The 17,459-nt window shown below is 46.3% G+C and overlaps 1 protein-coding gene across 3 annotated transcripts in view; it reads right to left on the bottom strand.

The window, feature by feature from the left end:
* The window catches only part of ABCA2 (ATP binding cassette subfamily A member 2), a 59,562-nt gene that overhangs the window by 12,421 nt on the left and 29,682 nt on the right, over positions 1 to 17,459 (bottom strand). For all 3 annotated transcript variants that reach the window (XM_040406062.1, XM_040406061.1, XM_040406060.1), the window contains 20 exons: positions 15,198 to 15,326; positions 14,881 to 15,048; positions 14,692 to 14,788; positions 13,041 to 13,214; positions 10,388 to 10,490; positions 10,186 to 10,300; positions 9,065 to 9,255; positions 8,639 to 8,789; positions 8,265 to 8,469; positions 7,765 to 7,929; positions 7,295 to 7,475; positions 6,751 to 6,963; positions 5,037 to 5,233; positions 4,785 to 4,955; positions 4,529 to 4,695; positions 2,551 to 2,671; positions 2,184 to 2,465; positions 1,570 to 1,776; positions 799 to 901; positions 169 to 494 (listed from right to left, as the gene is read on the bottom strand). In XM_040406062.1, the coding sequence (XP_040261996.1) occupies positions 169 to 494; positions 799 to 901; positions 1,570 to 1,776; positions 2,184 to 2,465; positions 2,551 to 2,671; positions 4,529 to 4,695; positions 4,785 to 4,955; positions 5,037 to 5,233; positions 6,751 to 6,963; positions 7,295 to 7,475; positions 7,765 to 7,929; positions 8,265 to 8,469; positions 8,639 to 8,789; positions 9,065 to 9,255; positions 10,186 to 10,300; positions 10,388 to 10,490; positions 13,041 to 13,214; positions 14,692 to 14,788; positions 14,881 to 15,048; positions 15,198 to 15,326 (3,466 nt within the window). The remainder of the gene's footprint in view (positions 1 to 168; positions 495 to 798; positions 902 to 1,569; positions 1,777 to 2,183; positions 2,466 to 2,550; positions 2,672 to 4,528; positions 4,696 to 4,784; positions 4,956 to 5,036; positions 5,234 to 6,750; positions 6,964 to 7,294; positions 7,476 to 7,764; positions 7,930 to 8,264; positions 8,470 to 8,638; positions 8,790 to 9,064; positions 9,256 to 10,185; positions 10,301 to 10,387; positions 10,491 to 13,040; positions 13,215 to 14,691; positions 14,789 to 14,880; positions 15,049 to 15,197; positions 15,327 to 17,459) is intronic.

Here is a 17,459-nt window from a genome sequence, read left to right on the forward strand (position 1 = left end):
GTCCTCTTGAAAAAGTCACATGCAAAATGTACATTAAAGGCTCATCCAGTCTCCAAAATGTAAATTGATTTGGTCACTTGGACCAATTTTGACTTTATTCATATTTTGATTGATCACATAGGTACTGAGTGGTACTGTCTTGGTCAGTAGGTATCTACATAATCTTACCAGGTACAGAGGGAGGTAGATAAGTAGTGGCATTCCACAGATGAGCGAGGTCCTCCTCTGTCGGATACTCCGAAGGGGCTGGAGAGGGCGGCAGAGGCACAAAGTTGGAGAGTGGTAGCCCCTGGGTGAAAGAATCCACGCACATGGCATCAAAGTACTGGGCTGCCAGCATCTTGGACTCATTGCTGTTTAAATTGAGGGATTGCACCAGCTGATCCAAGGTGCTGTTAAACGCCGTCTTAAGAACACAGGTAGCCCCGATACCAGAAGGTAGGTAGAACGTGCTAACGAGCATCTGAGGACTGGCGTCTGGGGACAGCTTTAACCTGGAAGAACAAGAGTCACATACAAATACGCCATTGCCAAACTGGGTGGACACCAGGGTCCTCTTCCATGCTCAGACAGACAGAAAGGTCATCTGCAGCTGGATATGGTGTAATAGCATGCATTGCTTGAGATTGGTTATACTACTAAGGGCCACACTAGGCCCAGAATACACACAGATTTCTATCATCTCCTTCCGTTTTTAGCACAGATGGTCACAGCCATGAATAATGAGCGGACTATGCAGCTAATCCCCTCATTTTCTTTGCATTGCATTAATTTTCAAGGGCCTGGTGCACAGCGTACCTGTACTCTGGCTGCTCTTCATTAGCGTAAGGTACAAAGTTACCCCTGGGCTGAGTATAGTTGTGATACTGAGAGGGGGACAAGATCAGCGGCGGGAGATCACCTGATGGAAAAAACACACTAATTAGCAGAAATCTTGCAGACGCATAAATAATGCAGGTGCCTGTCTGCCCGATACACGAAGATGAATTAAACCACGGCCTAGAATAATAATCTGTAGACAAAAGGCCAAAAGGACGACACTAGTAAATGTGCTGAAAACAGTAAATGCGTCAAAGCTCCACGTCAGTGCTTTCTTCTAGAATATATCAGGCAACTGCATACATAACAAGTCCATAATACAGTGCATGTCCTAATGTCCACCATTCTACTGTAAGGTGGTCTATAGTCTGCAATCTGCTGATAAACAAAGACCATACTCAATGCCAGGCTTACACACATTCGCTTCAACCTCCCCACAGACGTGTATGCTCGCGTAGGCCAAGGATGCATGTGTTGTCAATGGGAAGAGGGCACTAAACCACTGGCAGGCATCTCATGCTTAAATCTAACAGCCCGATCCTTTATTCCTTTGACATCTGTCATCAGAGTCAGGAGACCCCGATACACATTAGAGGTTCAGCCAATATTAATCTACGGTAATGTGTGTGGTCAGATTAACATATCTTCCCCAGGCGGCCATATGGTTATCAAAATGGCAGGTTGCAGTTCCCCATTATGGAGGGTTTTGGTACAGTAAGCAAAACCCAGAAATACAGAACCGTCACTTACCAATCTCGGGCACAGACAATGCCACAGTCATGGCAACGCATACAAAGAATGCGGGGAGAAGAATTTGGGAGAAGAGGGCTTTGGTGTTCCTCTTTGCACAGTGGAAACGCTTTACAATCAGTCCATGGAACTGCCGCAGCTTCAGCCAGGAACCTTCCAGCTTGTAGCTGCCTTGACCGTCCAGGACCTGCTCCTCGACCTCTGGATCTGTAAATCAAGAAAAGATGGTCACATCCAACTACGGCCCAGATCTCCTAATCCTGAAGATGGCGTAAGCCAAGACTGGACGTCTAGATCTGCACCAGATTTGTCACAGGGGCTCAGGCTGGAGCAAGGACAGACACTTTTCTCTGACTCTATGCCAACTATTGGTTGTCTCAATTTGTCAGAATTGTGGCACAATTTTGGTGCAAAATGGCGCATCTTAGGCCCTGCACCTTTCCCTCAAAGCACCACCCCCTTGTTGAGCATGTCTGGGAAAAAAAAGTGTACAAACCCTAGATGCGCCAAATTGCACCACTTTTTAAACAGACTTTTGGTGCAGACACATTAATACATCTGGGCCTTTGTTTGTTTTTTGGATGCATTGAAGTGTTGGTTTTCAAGCCACTTACCTTGCAGGCTTAGGTTCTCCACATCCTGTGAGGCATCAAACAACGGCGAGTAGTCACCGTAGAACTCAGCGTATGCTCCACCTTCCTCTCCTCTCACAGATCCCACAGAAGAGGATGAGCCAGAACGCAGGGAACCAGGGGACAGACCCGGGAGAACTTCTGATGCAAAGTTGTTGAGTTCTACTTCGGGTTTGTCTTCTGGATCAGTCAAGGATGATGGATCAGTGCTGGAATCTGGCTGAATAATAGGCCGCAAAGTGTCTTTCTTCGACTCCTTCATATCTAGAAGGCAAGAGGTCGTGATGGAGAAGGATATGGGAGGACATCAACCCAAGTTCTCAAGCCTGGCTAATATTCTGGGACAAACCTGCATCACTGTTTTCAAGGGACTGGTCTTCTTCTGACACCTTGAGGAAAACTTCTTCCAAGGTCGTGTCCATCAGTCCAAAGCTGGTTAAGTCTAGATCATCAAGGCTCTGCTCAAGGTGCTGGAAGAGATAGATGAAGTTTACTCTTACCGGTAATTGGATTTTCCGTATAGCCTCCACAACGACACTGGGTAGGAGGATACCCCGCCTCCTGCTTAGTGCCGTTGGGGAGGCGTACGGAAAAAATGCAATGCAAAAGGGTAAAAACCACTAAAAACATTTAAAAGGAGTAGTACGCGAGTGGTGATGGTGTCAAATCAGTTTAGCCTTGCACTATGTGTAGTGTCAAAATCTACTAACAATGCTAGGCAATCACAGTGAGACGAGGTTTGCTGTATATACCAGGAAAGTTCCTGGCATCAAGGATCTGGTCACCCAGTGTCCTGGTATACACTGGCATATCTTCTTTTACTGTATCGAGATGTGTACTATACTTTTCTATGTTTTCTTATAATGGATTTTCCAAGACTTTTATACGGATGACCTGTCCTCTTGATAGGTCACCAGTGTCTGATCAGCGGGGGCCCCGCCAATCAGTTGTTTGAGAAGGCACCGATGCTTGCAGTAGTGCTGCAGTCTTCTTCCACCTTTACCTAGACCAGTGACGTCACATTCATCGGTCACGTGGTCTAGGAGCAGCCAAGCACCGCCACTATATAATGTACGGCGCTGTGCTTGGTGATCTGGGAAAAGGCCGCGGTGCTAACACCTGTGCCTTCTCAAACAGCTGATCGTCACGGTCCCATGTGTCGGACCCCCACCGATCAGATACGGATGACAGTGATGGCTAACCTACGACTCCCAGCATGCTCCATTCATTTCTATGGAGTTCTGAGAACAGCCAAGCAAGTGTACATCTTGGGAGTTGTAGTTTTACAACAGCTGGAGTGCCGGAGGTTAACCATCACAGACCTATCCTGAGGACAGGTCATCAGTATGAAAGTCTCAGAGACCCCTTTAACAATAGGAGTCAATAGGCAACCCTATGGGGCACATTTGTAAAGCTCGCCTGCTTTTAGACATAAAATTAGACAGGCATATTGGATTCGGTTGTCAGTCTTTTGCCGTGTATTTATTAAAAGTCACACAGCAGTTGATGAATTAGACTCGGAGTATTTGTATTAGTCTGACCTCTGGTGGTTGTTTTTAAGTTAGACAGGTTCATATTCACTTAGACTGGTCTAATATATTTGCACATGAAAAACAGTTGCATCTGTGCACAGAAAAGTTGCTCCCTGAAAGTGCGACTTAATGCAAAAAAAAGGGTCACACTTTACCACTTAAAACTGTGAAATAAAAAGAAGCCAGTCCTGGAGTGGAGTGCCCAGACTCAACAAGACTTTTTTTTAATTTTTATTGTAATTTTCAATTACAGTACATATAAATAAATAAAATTAATAATAATAATAATAATAATAATAAGAAAAAATAAATAAATTATATATCACTTAACATTAATATTAAGACACAGGTGTAACATATACACACGTATTTTATAAAATGTTTTAAATATTTTCCCTAGGGAGTTTTTTTTTCTTTTTTTACATTGTACCATTCTTTGTGTTGGAATCAGATTTTCTATCTTGTGAGTTTGCAAGTGTGTTTCAATAAAATGTTTTTGAATTAGACTGTTTATGCATCTAATTCATGTGTAAAATACGTGCACCTATGAGTCGAATGAAGCAAGAAAGCCTCCAAAACAGACGCACTTTTGGTAGTAAATTAAACTATCTAAAACACCATATTTTCTACTAAAAACAGGTGCAAACACTATAGTAAGTGTGCCCCTATGTGCCTATACAGTGGCATATTTCGGAACCTTTTGTCAGTGGATATACACTAGGCAATAGTCTCAGCATCTGACGGAAGGTTCAGATACCTTACTGGAAGAGGAGAGCTCAAAGCTCAGGTACCTACCTCGAAGAGACGCTCAAAACAGCCTTTCCTGACGGACTCGCTGGGGAGGATGTAGGACAGCTCCGTATTTGTGTCAGAGACCAGGAGACAGGAGGCCACATATTTCTTAATAAACTGAGACACCCGCGGTTCTGAACAGGGACTGATACAGGAAGTTGAGCCGAAATCTGAAGAGTGGGTAGAAATAATACTACAATACTCATGTTGCTTACAGAACCCCATTTCTCAGTGACTTGGAGGCACCTCTATTACCAACCTGGGCCACTCTGCTTTTTCACCACCGTTAATTTATATCCATCTCCGTAGGTACTCTTCAGAAACAGCGGAGAGCCACAACATTTTAGCTTCCCGTGAGAAATGATAGCAATGCGGTCACCCAGAAGATCGGCTTCATCCATATGATGGGTGGAGAGGAGGATTGTGTGGCCTACGGAAAAATCGAATGCTCAAAAGCCGCCATTGAAACCCCAAAAATGAATAGAGAGCGAAATGCTCTTGAGGGTCTCACCTTGTTTGTACTTCAGAATAAGATCCCATATTGCCCTCCTTGCATAGGGGTCAACGCCGGCTGTTGGCTCGTCTAATATAACAGCTTTGGACCCACCGACAAAAGCAATCGCCACGGACAGCTTCCTTTTCATTCCTCCGGATAGGGTCTGGACCAGGGAGTGACGCTTGTTTGATAACTCCAAGTCTTCAATCATCCTGAAGAGGTCAGGATAGGGGTAAAATAAATATGGACCTCTCCCGATGAGGTATAGTGAATTCCAAGTCAAGCAGTACACATTAGATAAATGTCTGCTGAACCCCCCCAATTTTGGCTGGACCGTCCAGCCACCTTATGTGTGCCTCCTGACTCTCCTCTCGAGGTCAGATGCTGAGGGAAAGAAGGGTCGGGCAACTGGATTTTTACTGCCCAATCCTTTTGTTCTTGTGGAGATGCAAAGAGGTATCTCCTAACCAAGACGACCATATCGCCAGTGCCAACTATTGGAAGCGGTTCCCTATGATTCAAGATCAGACTTTCCAACAAGCCTTGGGATTTGACAAGGGAATATAGCAAAGCCAAATATCCATCCGTAGATAGCTGTTTCTGGCTCATCAGTAAGAAGTAGGATTCTGGCTGGTTCAGGGAGATGCCTTGGAAGCTTCTTAGGCATGGGGATGAGGGCAGTCCTGTACGGAGACTTACTGGAAGTGCTCCATGGGAAATGAATGTGCAAAGAGGCATCTCCCAGGAAAGAGAACCATCTCACCAGTGCCACCCCACAACAGCTATCTACAGATGGAAACCTGGCTTGGCTATATTCTCACGTCAAATCCCAAGGCTTGTTGAAAAGTCGGATCTTGAATCACGGGGAGCCACTTCCACAAGGTGGCGCTGCAGAGATGGTTTTCTTTCCTGGGAGATACCTCTTTGCATATTTGTTTTCCATGGAGCATACAGGACTGGTCTCTTCAAGGAGATTCAGCACCCTGCCTCAGCTGCTCCTTGAGGAGATATACCGATGCCAGAGGTGTCCGGCAGTGGCTTTTTACCTTTTTAGGACACATGCATGCTTGGCTGAACCATTGGAGAGGTCGGGAGAGTGTTTGGCCACAAGCTCCCTTAATGTGTATGGCCAGCTTTAGACAGAAGATGCATCAGACCTCAGAAGGCAGCAGGTGGCATACAGCCAATGGGTGAATGTGCCCAATGTCTATATCCTTCCAAATGCCTCTGTCTACTGAGATGTCAAAGCCACAGATAAATCTCAATTATGTGTAAACAGCTTCCATTATGTTCTGAATTATTGAACCCTTTAACAAATCGTGGTAATCATCTGGCATCGGCATCTAGAAGCCAATTACACAAGTAAAAGAGATTCACAGAAACTCCTCTCCTCTGGGGATTCAGAAAGAAATATCAGAGAACAGACAGACCTAGCGGTATACCCGCCGTAAAGGCAAACTGGAGCATAGCGCTGCGGTGGGGCTCATCCCTCACATGCCACAAAGTCTGACCCCCACTAACGACACTTACCTATTCACTGGCGCTCTGTTCCAGCCCTGTCCACCTCTGGACCATCATCACGTGCACTGGCCTTAGCGGTGACGCGTCTCTAAGCGGCACATGAGGGGTGTCCTGAGCGGGGTACCCCCCCTCTATGTCGTCTTTTGGAACTTACACACATAACTAAACTCAAATGCCATGACCTCAGTCAGGTTTTCTCAGTACATACTTGCCCATCTCCTTGCGTATTGCCTCCTCAGCCATGCCTTTCAGTCGGGAGTAGAACCAGAGATGTTCTTCTACAGTCAGTTTGTCGAAGAGCACGTTGTGTTGAGGACACATGCCCAAACTCTTCCGAATCTCATTCATTTCAGTGCGAATATCATGTCCATAGATGGTGGCTGAACCAGAGGTTGGTGGAAACAGACCGGTGAGGATGGACCTGTACGGGTGGAGAGTGCTAGGGTGAGTACAGATGTAGCAGAAGAAATAAGACGCAGATTTTGCCGGAAATCCGTAGCGAATCTGCAGCAAAATCCGCAAGTGTTAGATGCTGCGTATTGTGCTGCAGGATTGGCACGTCCTGTAAAAATCTGGCATGCCCTTAATTTGGGCCAGATTTTTTTTCTGCTTCATGTAGATGGGGTTTAGAATTACTGCAGATTACTGGTGTAGAATCCATACTGCAAGTGGACAACAAACCCGTAACATCTGAACGTAGTCTTCTCAGACTGCCAAATCTGTTCTTGTTTGGAGAAGGAGTAAAGACTTACATGGTGGTGGTTTTTCCCGCTCCGTTATGTCCTAGGAAAGACACCACCTGGTTCTCGTGCAGATTCAGGCTCAGTTTGTTCAGCGCCAGCTTTTTACCGGTCTTGTAGATTTTAGTCAGCTTGTCAATACAAACAACTAACGGGAGATGATTGGGTTCTTCTTCTATTCCGCGGGTCTCCTCTGGTAGGGTCAACAATACAAAATGGGGCATCAATTTGGTCAACTAGGTTATTTCTACGGCTACATGGCAGGGGCTTTGCAGTGTAATGGGGATCACATAGAAATTAATTGGGTCACAGCGACTGTGACCCACGAACTGCAAAAAAAATACAAATAAATCACTTTTTTTAAACTAGCATTGCGACTTCAAACATTTCTAAGGGATCACCGCTACACTGTGATGCCCCTGTGATACCAGGCGCGCCATGTAGCCTTATCCTGTATGCAACCTAGCTAGGACAATACATACCTAGTCTTCGACTCTCCATGGCACAGGCTTGGTCTTCTTCCATGATGCTAAGACGAGTTGGCCGCGACCATGGCCAAGACCATTCCCAGGTTTCTATACGACCACTTCCGAGCCAATAAGATCGTTGGAAGGGAAAGTACCAGGGTCGGGGAAGTCCATACATGCCTGGAACATAATTTTTTTTTAAATTATATTTTCCAGGCTCTAAAGGTAGGTCCTTAAACTATGGTGATACCACCGCCTTAATCTGCATGCGTTAGGTGTGGATTGTGTTGTCGGTTTACTGCAAAATTTCATGTTAAAGGGTCAAAATCTGGGGTCGAGATGGAGATCTACAGCATGTTAGCACGAGAATAAATATGCTGCAAATGTTCTGCTACATGCGGATGGCGTTTTGAAAACCCCATCCACATACGTCTTGTGCTGTAATTTGCTGAACCTGCAGAATCCGCCAAGTCTGAACTTAATCTAAGGTAACCACTCCAAGAACATGACGATACCTGGGTGAACGGCTTCAATGTACCAGGTCAAAATGCCGTACGCTACTGCATCAATTATCAGCATCATCATGGACAGCATGAGGTTGAAGTCATCCCCTTCCACCGGAGACTGGCTGAATGTTTTCCACTGGATTCCGACCCCTGCCACCTCGTACAATGCAAAGTACTTGGAGCCGAGGCCAAAGGCAGTTGTAGACATGAGCGACTGTATGGGTAGAGGGTGACAAACACAATATGTAAGGCCTGGCTGATGATATAGGCAGAAGGCACAATATTTAGGAGATTAGTGATTTTTTTCCCCGTACATAATGATATTTCATGGGTATTATATTTATTATGCACCTGAAACTGGTGACTTGAATGACCATACTTACGGCAATGCACTTCTCGAAGGCGGTGATTTTATCATGAGCCACTTCTTCCCTGATCGCGACATACATATAGGGAACGTAGCTGAGGAAGTAGATTATCCCACCACAGGCAGAGGCCAACTTAGCCTTGGAGTAAAGTACGGACACCAGGAAGCTGCAGGGAGGCGAGTTAGTCAGATGGTAAGGACAAGTAATGTCTATGGATGTCCGCCACCCCCATCATCCTCTATAGCAGGGATGCTCAACCTGCAGCCCTCCAGCTGTTGCAAAACTACAACTCCCAGCTTGCCCTAGTAGCTGTAGGATGTCCAGTTGTAGTTTTGGAACAGCTGCTCGGGCATCCCTGCTCTATAGCTTTCTCTATAGAGATCATGGCGGCTGCTTAGCCTTAATTTGTTTGTCATTGAGCTGATCTTCAGCGATACCCACCAAAACATGATGGTGGCCACAGCGTAGATGGAGAGGAAGAGCCAGATGATGAAGACATTGCTGTGCATGAGGACTTGGCCGTACTTTAGGATGCCGGTAAGAGCGGTCACGGAGATGGAGAGCTGAACAAAGCCGGTGATAAACCAGGCCACCCAGTGCACGGCGTTATTCAGACCCATCATCTTCATCACCTGAGGGCCACAAAAAGGACAATTCAGTCGGTTAGAAATGAATGGCACCACCGACGAAGGAAGATGTAGAACACAAAACCGGCGGCATTATAGAACTGGCCTCATGGATCAAAAAGGATTATGTGCAAAATGGTTTACTTGCTGTAAAAAAAATAAAAATAAAAATAAAAATCTAGCTTGAAGAGGTTGTCTGGTTACTATTTTTTATAGACTGGTACAAAAAAATAAAAGTAAACAAATAAATACAGAGATTTGTGAAAGCTTTATGCCAGTTTTCTGGTGTGGAAAAGTTGCATATTTTGAGACAATATTTGCAACTTTTTACCTTTTCGGACACACTTGCCACGTTTCCAAAAAGTGGGGGGAAGGAGGTGGGCCATGGGCGGGGGCTCTGCAGCCCGACTCTCAACATGTGCATGAGGAAATTGGCACACATTACACCAGAAAGCCATTTCAGCTCCTGGCTGGAGTAGATTTTATTTCTGGTGCATGGATGGCAGAAAAAACAACAAGTTTATTAAGAGGTGTGCATCTCTTAATCTGTTGCATCTTCCGTTAGTGCAGGGCAGATTAAGACCGCCGTACACGACACCGGTTTTGGTAAATCGCCCCTGTGGTACTTACCATCAGATATGCCGTTGCCCCCCTTTCAACACTTCATGGTTTCTATTGACACACACAGGAAATGCCAATTCAGCCAATCACTGGCTGAGGCGGGTCTCCACTAAGGCCTGTGATTGGCTGAGTGTACATTTCCTGTGTGTCAGGAGTACCCAGGAAGGAAGCAGTGGAATGGGAGCGCCAGGGGATTGTCGATTTGTTGCTATTGGCAATAGTGCCACTGTAGTGTATTACAAATCATACTCGGTGTGCTTTTTGCTATACTTATTTATCTCATTTTGGAAGACTCTCATCATACACTTCCATTACCTCTTTCAGACGATGCTCCTTCTCGGCTACTATGTGTTGGATCATCATAGCTACAGAATACACCCAGGAGATGACCATACACAGCGGCATCATGTGCTCGATCACAAACAGGAAGCTGCAGGCAAATATTCAGTGCAATTAAACTCTGCTCCAAAAATGGGGCCCCGATACACGATAATAGTAATATGGAACTCATGCTTACTCGTCACGCGTGTAACACGGATATGGAAAAATCTGCACATAGTTTCCAGGTTCCACTACATCATGGCCCACAATGGTATTAATTATCGCTCTCTCCATCATATCTGTAATGAGAAGTGATTGCTAATCATATAGTGAGAAGTTCTTCGGCTTTCTGAAATATTGTGTGTAGATCACCATTTTCAAGATCTCTGCCTCTTGTCAATAAAAAAACTGAAATTTTCTCTGAAAACTGCCATAAGCATGTCCAGCTGATATATGTGCATGTATCAATACTGTGCATAAGGGCAGGCCACATGTGGCATTCAGGCAGCCGTGATGTGGCCATAAATTGCAGTGGTGTGGGGCTGCTGTAAATTAATTGTTAAAGGGCATCTGTCAGCAGTTTTGTCCCTATGGCACCGGCTGACCTGTTACACGTGCACTTGGCAGCTGAAGGCATCCGTGTTGGTCCCATGTAGGGCTGCAGTAAACGATTATTTTAGAAATAGAGTATTCTACCGATTACTTTTATGATTAATTGAGTATTCTAATAAGAAAAAATGAATTAATAGACTGTTTTCCTTTATAAAAACTCATCCGACCCCCTGCCATCAGTCCCCAACACCCTTCGTTCCCCACTGTGTGATCAGCCCAAGTGCATGTTCCCCCAGTGCCCTCAGCTCCACTATCCCTCAGTGCCATCAGCTCCGTTCCCCCAGTGCCATCAGCTCCGTTCCCCCAGTGCCATCAGCTCCGTTCCCCCAGTGCCATCAGCTCCGTTCCCCCAGTGCCATCAGCTCCCCCCACCCAGTGCCATCAGCTTCCCCTCCAATGCCACCAGCTCCCCCCTACCCAGTGCCACCAGCTCCCCCCCCCACCCAGTGCCACCAGCTCCCCCCCTACCCAGTGCCACCAGCTCCCCCCTACCCAGTGCCACCAGCTCCCCCCCCCCACCCAGTGCCACCAGCTCCCCCCCCCCACCCAGTGCCACCAGCTCCCCCCCCACCCAGTGCCATCAGCTCCCCCCCCACCCAGTGCCACCAGCTCCCCCCCCACCCAGTGCCACCAGCTCCCCCCACCCAGTGCCACCAGCTCCCCCCACCCAGTGCCACCAGCTCCCCCCCTACCCAGTGCCACCAGCTCCCCCCCTACCCAGTGCCACCAGCTCCCCCCTACCCAGTGCCACCAGCTCCCCCCCCACCCAGTGCCACCAGCTCCCCCCCCACCCAGTGCCACCAGCTCCCCCCCCACCCAGTGCCACCAGCTCCCCCCCCACCCAGTGCCACCAGCTCCCCCCACCCAGTGCCACCAGCTCCCCCCACCCAGTGCCCTCAGCTCCCCCTCCAATGCCACCAGCTCCCCCCCACCCAGAGCCATCAGCTCCCCCATGTCATCAGTTGTTCCCCCTACCAGTGCCATCAGCTCCTCCTCCAATGCCACCAGCCCCCCCCCCCCCCACTGCCCCTCCTAGCCATCAGTGCCCAGCCGCAGCACCAGTGAACTAAAATGTCCCGACGATGTGTGTACGTCAGGATCCAGTGCAGCGTTGTGCGAGCAGGAGGGAGACCACGGAACGTGAGTAATAGCAAGCTCTCTACTCACACTCTGTGGTCACATGGCACAAACGAATCATCGATTCAAGGATTTTTTTTTTGTGTCGAGTTAATCGATTAATTCGAGTAATAGTTTCAGCCCCAGTCCCATGTTGATATGTGCCTGCATTGCTGAGAAAAATGATGTTTTAATATATGCAAACGAGCCTCTAGGAGCAACGGGGGCGTTACCATTACACCTAGAGGCTCTGCTCTCTAGGCAACTGCCGCTCCCCCTGCCCTTTGATTGACAGGGCCAGGCAGTGAAAATGTCATCACCTCTGATGCAGAGGACGCGGCAGGTGCAGAGAGAGCAGTGTCTAGGTGTAACGGTAACGCCCCCGTTGCTCCTAGAGGCACATTTGCATATATTAAAACATATGAACATGGGACCAATACAGATGCCTTCAGCTGCCAAGCGCACATCTAACAGGTCAGCCGGTGTCATAGGGACAAAACTGCTGACAGACGCCTTTTAGGCAGCCACACGATTTTGTGGCAGTTGCACAACGCCACCATTGCAATCTGCCTTAGGCAGACTGGGAACTTAAAGAGGCCCTGGAAAAGAACCTTAGAGAGTGTCCCCATGTTGTATGCAAGTCTGAATTGACTGGCCAGCGGCCATGAGGCGGCCCAAAGAGCATCGCCCCACCGGGAAATTTGCCTCTAGGGTCTATGGCCAGTCCACCCCTGCAATCTGCTGTATGGTTTTGCTGGTGAAACAGATGTGTTCTCCAAGGGTATATTTATATGGTTAAAATGAAGATTATGGCGTGCATTCACCACTGAACAGAGCTAATCCGTGGTCAGACCCGTGGCATGACAAACTGCAAATCTGCAGCAGAAATTCAAAAGTCAGCCGTGGATCTTCCCCAGATTCTGTGGCAAATACAGGTTGGATTTTTACCAACGTGTACTTTAAGCCGTATGAACACGTAGACGTGTCAGCTGGACATGAGACAGGTTTTCGGTACATGACTGACTGTTTTCACGGGGATCTTAATGGTGAGGAACAGAAAAAAAAATAAAAAAATTTCATTATCATGTTAATATTCTGCACGAAAAGACGACTATAATGACCTTGTATCCAGACAAAGCCGTAAAGGAAGTAGAAGCGGCCTCCAGTGTTGGGTCCGGGTCTCCAGTACGCCCGGCGGATTTCATTTGTCTTTTCTGTAAAACTGGAATTCTGTCTGATCTTGTACATGACGTGCGGAGGGAGAGAACCATCAGGTTTGGTTTGGAAGATGACACCTATAAAATAATACAGCATCTTCACGGAATCGCTCAGATTTAGAAGTTACAGGTAATTAACACTTTTGATCAGCAGTTTTCCAACACTGCACAGCAGGGGCGCACACAAATCTCATAGGGCCCCATAGTAAAACTTAATGTGGACCCTCTTCCCCACCCAGTTTTCCAATTACAGTACTCCTAAGCAATGCAGAATGCAAACACCCCAGATTTGATGATTATTTTTTTTATTAAGCAGACTAAATTTTAATAAAAAAATAAAATAAAAAAAGTCACCCTCACATCTGACCTTTAGGTCAGTGAAGTTGAACAGGTGCTTTATAAATATAGGACTCATTCTGACCACTATAATCACACCAGATAACGGCCATAAATATATAGATAAATCTCCTTGCTTCCCATCTATTACGGAGCTGGCTACCTGCAGCCACCACTAGGGGGAGCTCAGTGCAAAGAGGTAACTACAGCTTTCATGTCAGTCCATCTCTTTGCACTCAACTCCCCCTAGTGGTGACTGCAGTAGTGTTCACATCAGAACAGCACCGGGCTCTGTAGCAGTTGCATGGTTTGCCTCCATTGCAAGTATGCCACTGCTCCATAGTATTAAAACGATGTAAAAGGTTGAGTTAGGGCTCATCCACATTGCAATACACGAGCAGTGGCCTTGCGAACTCAGTGCTGCGGACGCGGACCCATTGACCTGAATAGATACGGCAAAAGATAAAAGACACGTCCTATCTTTAGCGGAGCGGAGGCACGGAACGGAAGCCCAAGGAAACACTCGTAAGCGCTTCTACGGGCGTTTGGGTTTGTATTTCCGCACTGCAAAAGATAGGACATGTCCTATGTATTTAGCGGATCATGGATCCATTCAAGTCAAGGGGTACGCAATGCAATACGGGATTCACACGGCCGATGCTCATGCATTGCGGACAGCTATTTGCGGTCCGCAACACGGGCACGGCGACCGTACAGTCGTGTGAATGAGCCCTTACTTTGTAAATCCTTTACTTATCTTGTACGGATTTTAGTGGTGTGAGGAGTTCTGGAGTTCTTAAGTTTTGCACGATTTCCCGCAGTCTGACAGCGGGTTGGAGCCACACTGCTGTCTGTTTCCAAGGGCAACCAGCAGAATTTATTTTTTAAAAAGCCCAAAATCAGAGCAAAAGAATAAAGCAAAGAATATATAAAGATACTCAACAATGAATGTCGATATCTAGAACGTCATGACACAATCCAACAGCTAGTGACGTCATGCGCCTGATACATAATCATATGAGATTGCTTTATCGTGATGGTTATATCATCCCGCAGTTAGCCTTGGTGTCTCTGCACGTTCCCCTTCCTCTTACATTGCCAGAGACATCAGGGTCTAATTGTAATTGTTAAAGCACCACAAATGGGGAAAAGACAAGAAGGACATCATGGGGCAGACAACAGGATAGCCTCAGTCACTGTATATGTTGCACAGACTTACTTGCGAACACCGTCACGTTGTCCTGATAGGCCTGGTTCAGGGTGTAATTCACAATGCTGTCCTCATTGGGGAACCCCTTAAATATGTCTACGCTGACCTATTTGGGCAAAAGAACAAAAGCTTATAATAATAATCATTTGACATAACCCGCCGTAAAAACACAAAGCCACATTGCGACCCCTGTCGCACCTTAGACATAAAGCGCGTCCATCCGCACGCTGCGTTGTCAATGGTGTCCAGCTGCTGCAGCAGGGTGCTGACGTTGAGCGCGGTGAAGTTAGAGCTGAGCACCGCGCGCAGCAGTTCACTGTCTGAGCCGTTCTGAAACTCTGGAAGTTTCTGCAGATAGCTGGTAACCTGCGAGAAATGAAACGCGACAGTGCGGGTGTTAAAGAGACAGGAGGCGGGTGCAAAAAACGTGATGGCGACAGTGGAGGATATACAACAGGGGTGCCCGATCCGGCTCCGCTTCTACATCATTAGTACAGAGACGTATTGCCGCTCACCTCTTGCAGCCGCTGGATACGTTGCTGCAGCATCCCGTCCTCCAGCAGACTGCGGATCTCTGACGAGATGTTCATCCACATCTTGGCGTATTGCGTCACGTTACCCACAAATGCAAACGTCTCATTGGCCTATGAGAAAACAGAAGTCACATAAATGGCAACGACATTTTGGAAATGATGACCAAATTCGTTATATTTTTTTTTTATGTGTGAAACTCTGGGGGTTCCAATAAACAGTGTACATACCCAAAAAGATTTGACTTTTATTTTTTAACAAGAGCGCTCAAGTACTCCACAGAGATTATACTGTAATCTTGTTTTCTGCCACTAGGGGGCGATATGTATATAGAGGTATATACCGTAGCAGCCATATACAGATCATACCAGCCTCATTAGAGCTATTAATATTACTAATTATGTAGGTAGGTTGCTAGGTGTGTACAAATGAGTAGCAACGTGACCAAACAAGTCCAGACGGGTGTTAAGTGCTCCAATCCCTTATGTGACCCGTCTGAAAAGGTCTAAACATCCAGGAACATTATAGAAGTGAGGAGAGGTACTGGGCACTACTGGGGCACTGCACCAGATCAGCAGTATGCATGGAAAAACACTGCGCTGGAGGCAGGGAAGTCAATCCCAAATCAATAGAGCAATGTCCGGCGTCCATGCAGAAACACGAAAAACAACGGATTCAAAGTTAAAAATGTGACGTACCTCCATGAAGAGGCTCAGGCGTCTAGAGTTCAAAGGGCTTAATCACGTCACAGACTTTACAGAAATCTCACTAAATTTCTTACGTTCCTGAAGAGATGTAGAACAACCCCCTCCGACTACACCCACCGATTCCATTTATCCCCTTGTAAAAACTACACAGAAAAATGTGTCCATAAAGAGGAACACGATCTCCATGAAAATATATAACGCAACCATAAAATAGTACACAAAAAAAAAATAAGAAAAAAAAAAACACGAAAAATCGCAAATAAATGTGGACAGCTGCAAAAACGCAAGGCATGAAGCCTGCATTATTTGCAATTTTTGTTTGTTTGTTTTTTTTCAGTTTTTTCCCCCTTGAGCAGGTTGTATTTATAGTCTACGAGTCCATAGAAACCACAGACACAACATGGATGGCACCCGTGTTTTGTTTGTGATGATTTGCACCGAACACTGGTAGGAGATGCACTGGAAACTAATTTTCAGCCAAGCAGTGTTGTTATACATATGGAGGGCAAAGAACGGAAACACGGACAGAACATGGATCCAATCCATTGACCATCTGGTCACTGGTGTCAACACGGATGTGTGAAAGAGGCCTTAAAAAGGGTTCTCCGGGAATTAGGAAAATGAAAATACATTATTGCTTTATTATAAATATATTCCTAAATACCTTTCATTAGTTATAATGGCTCGGTTTGTCTATGGAGCAATCATTAGGAAAAATAGAAATGGCCGCCATCCTATTAGTACACACAAAACCTGTCCTAATCACACAGCGGGACAAGTTCCTTCAGAGCAGTGAGCTAAAGAGCTGCCTCATCATCTTCTAGGATCCTGAATACAGTTTAATATGATCTTCAGCTAAATCTCAGTAAAAACTGAGTTCATGAGGAGGGTGGGGGTGATGTGGATAATGTGTAGCAGCGCTTGCATGCAGTCTCCATTACCACAGTCTGTCCTCTCTGTACTTCATGTCTCCTCATGGACTCCATTCCTACAGAGATTCAGTTAAAGTTCTTATAATCTGTATTCAGGATCATAACCCCTGACAAGTAGGAGAGAAGGATGAGGCAGCTCTTAACCTCAGTGCTCGGAAGTAACATGTCCTCCTGTATGATTAGGACAGGTTTTGTGTGTATTAATAGGACGCGGGCCATTTTGTTTCTCCTAACGATTGCTCCCTAAACAAAATGAGCCATTATAAATAATGAAAAGGTATATGGGAATATATTTACAATAAAGTAATATTTAAGTATTTTCATTTTCTAAATCCCCGGAGAACCCCTTTAAGCTGAGCGTGGGACTTAGCGAACTGAGGGTTGTGGCGCTTAGCTGTGCAATAGCCGGGTAATGAGGATGAGCTTAGACTACTTTCACATATGCGTTTCGCATTCCAGTTTTGTGGTCTTGAGAGGATCTCAAAACCGGGGCAAAACGCTTGGGTTTTGTCCCCATTCATTGTCAATGGGGACAGAAGAGAAATCAGATCAGGATGCAGTCTGTTCCGGTTTGTTCCGTTTTTTTGACCGGATACAAAACCGCTGC

This window comes from Bufo bufo, chromosome 8 (assembly GCF_905171765.1).
Source record: "Bufo bufo chromosome 8, aBufBuf1.1, whole genome shotgun sequence".
NCBI lineage: Eukaryota > Metazoa > Chordata > Amphibia > Anura > Bufonidae > Bufo > Bufo bufo.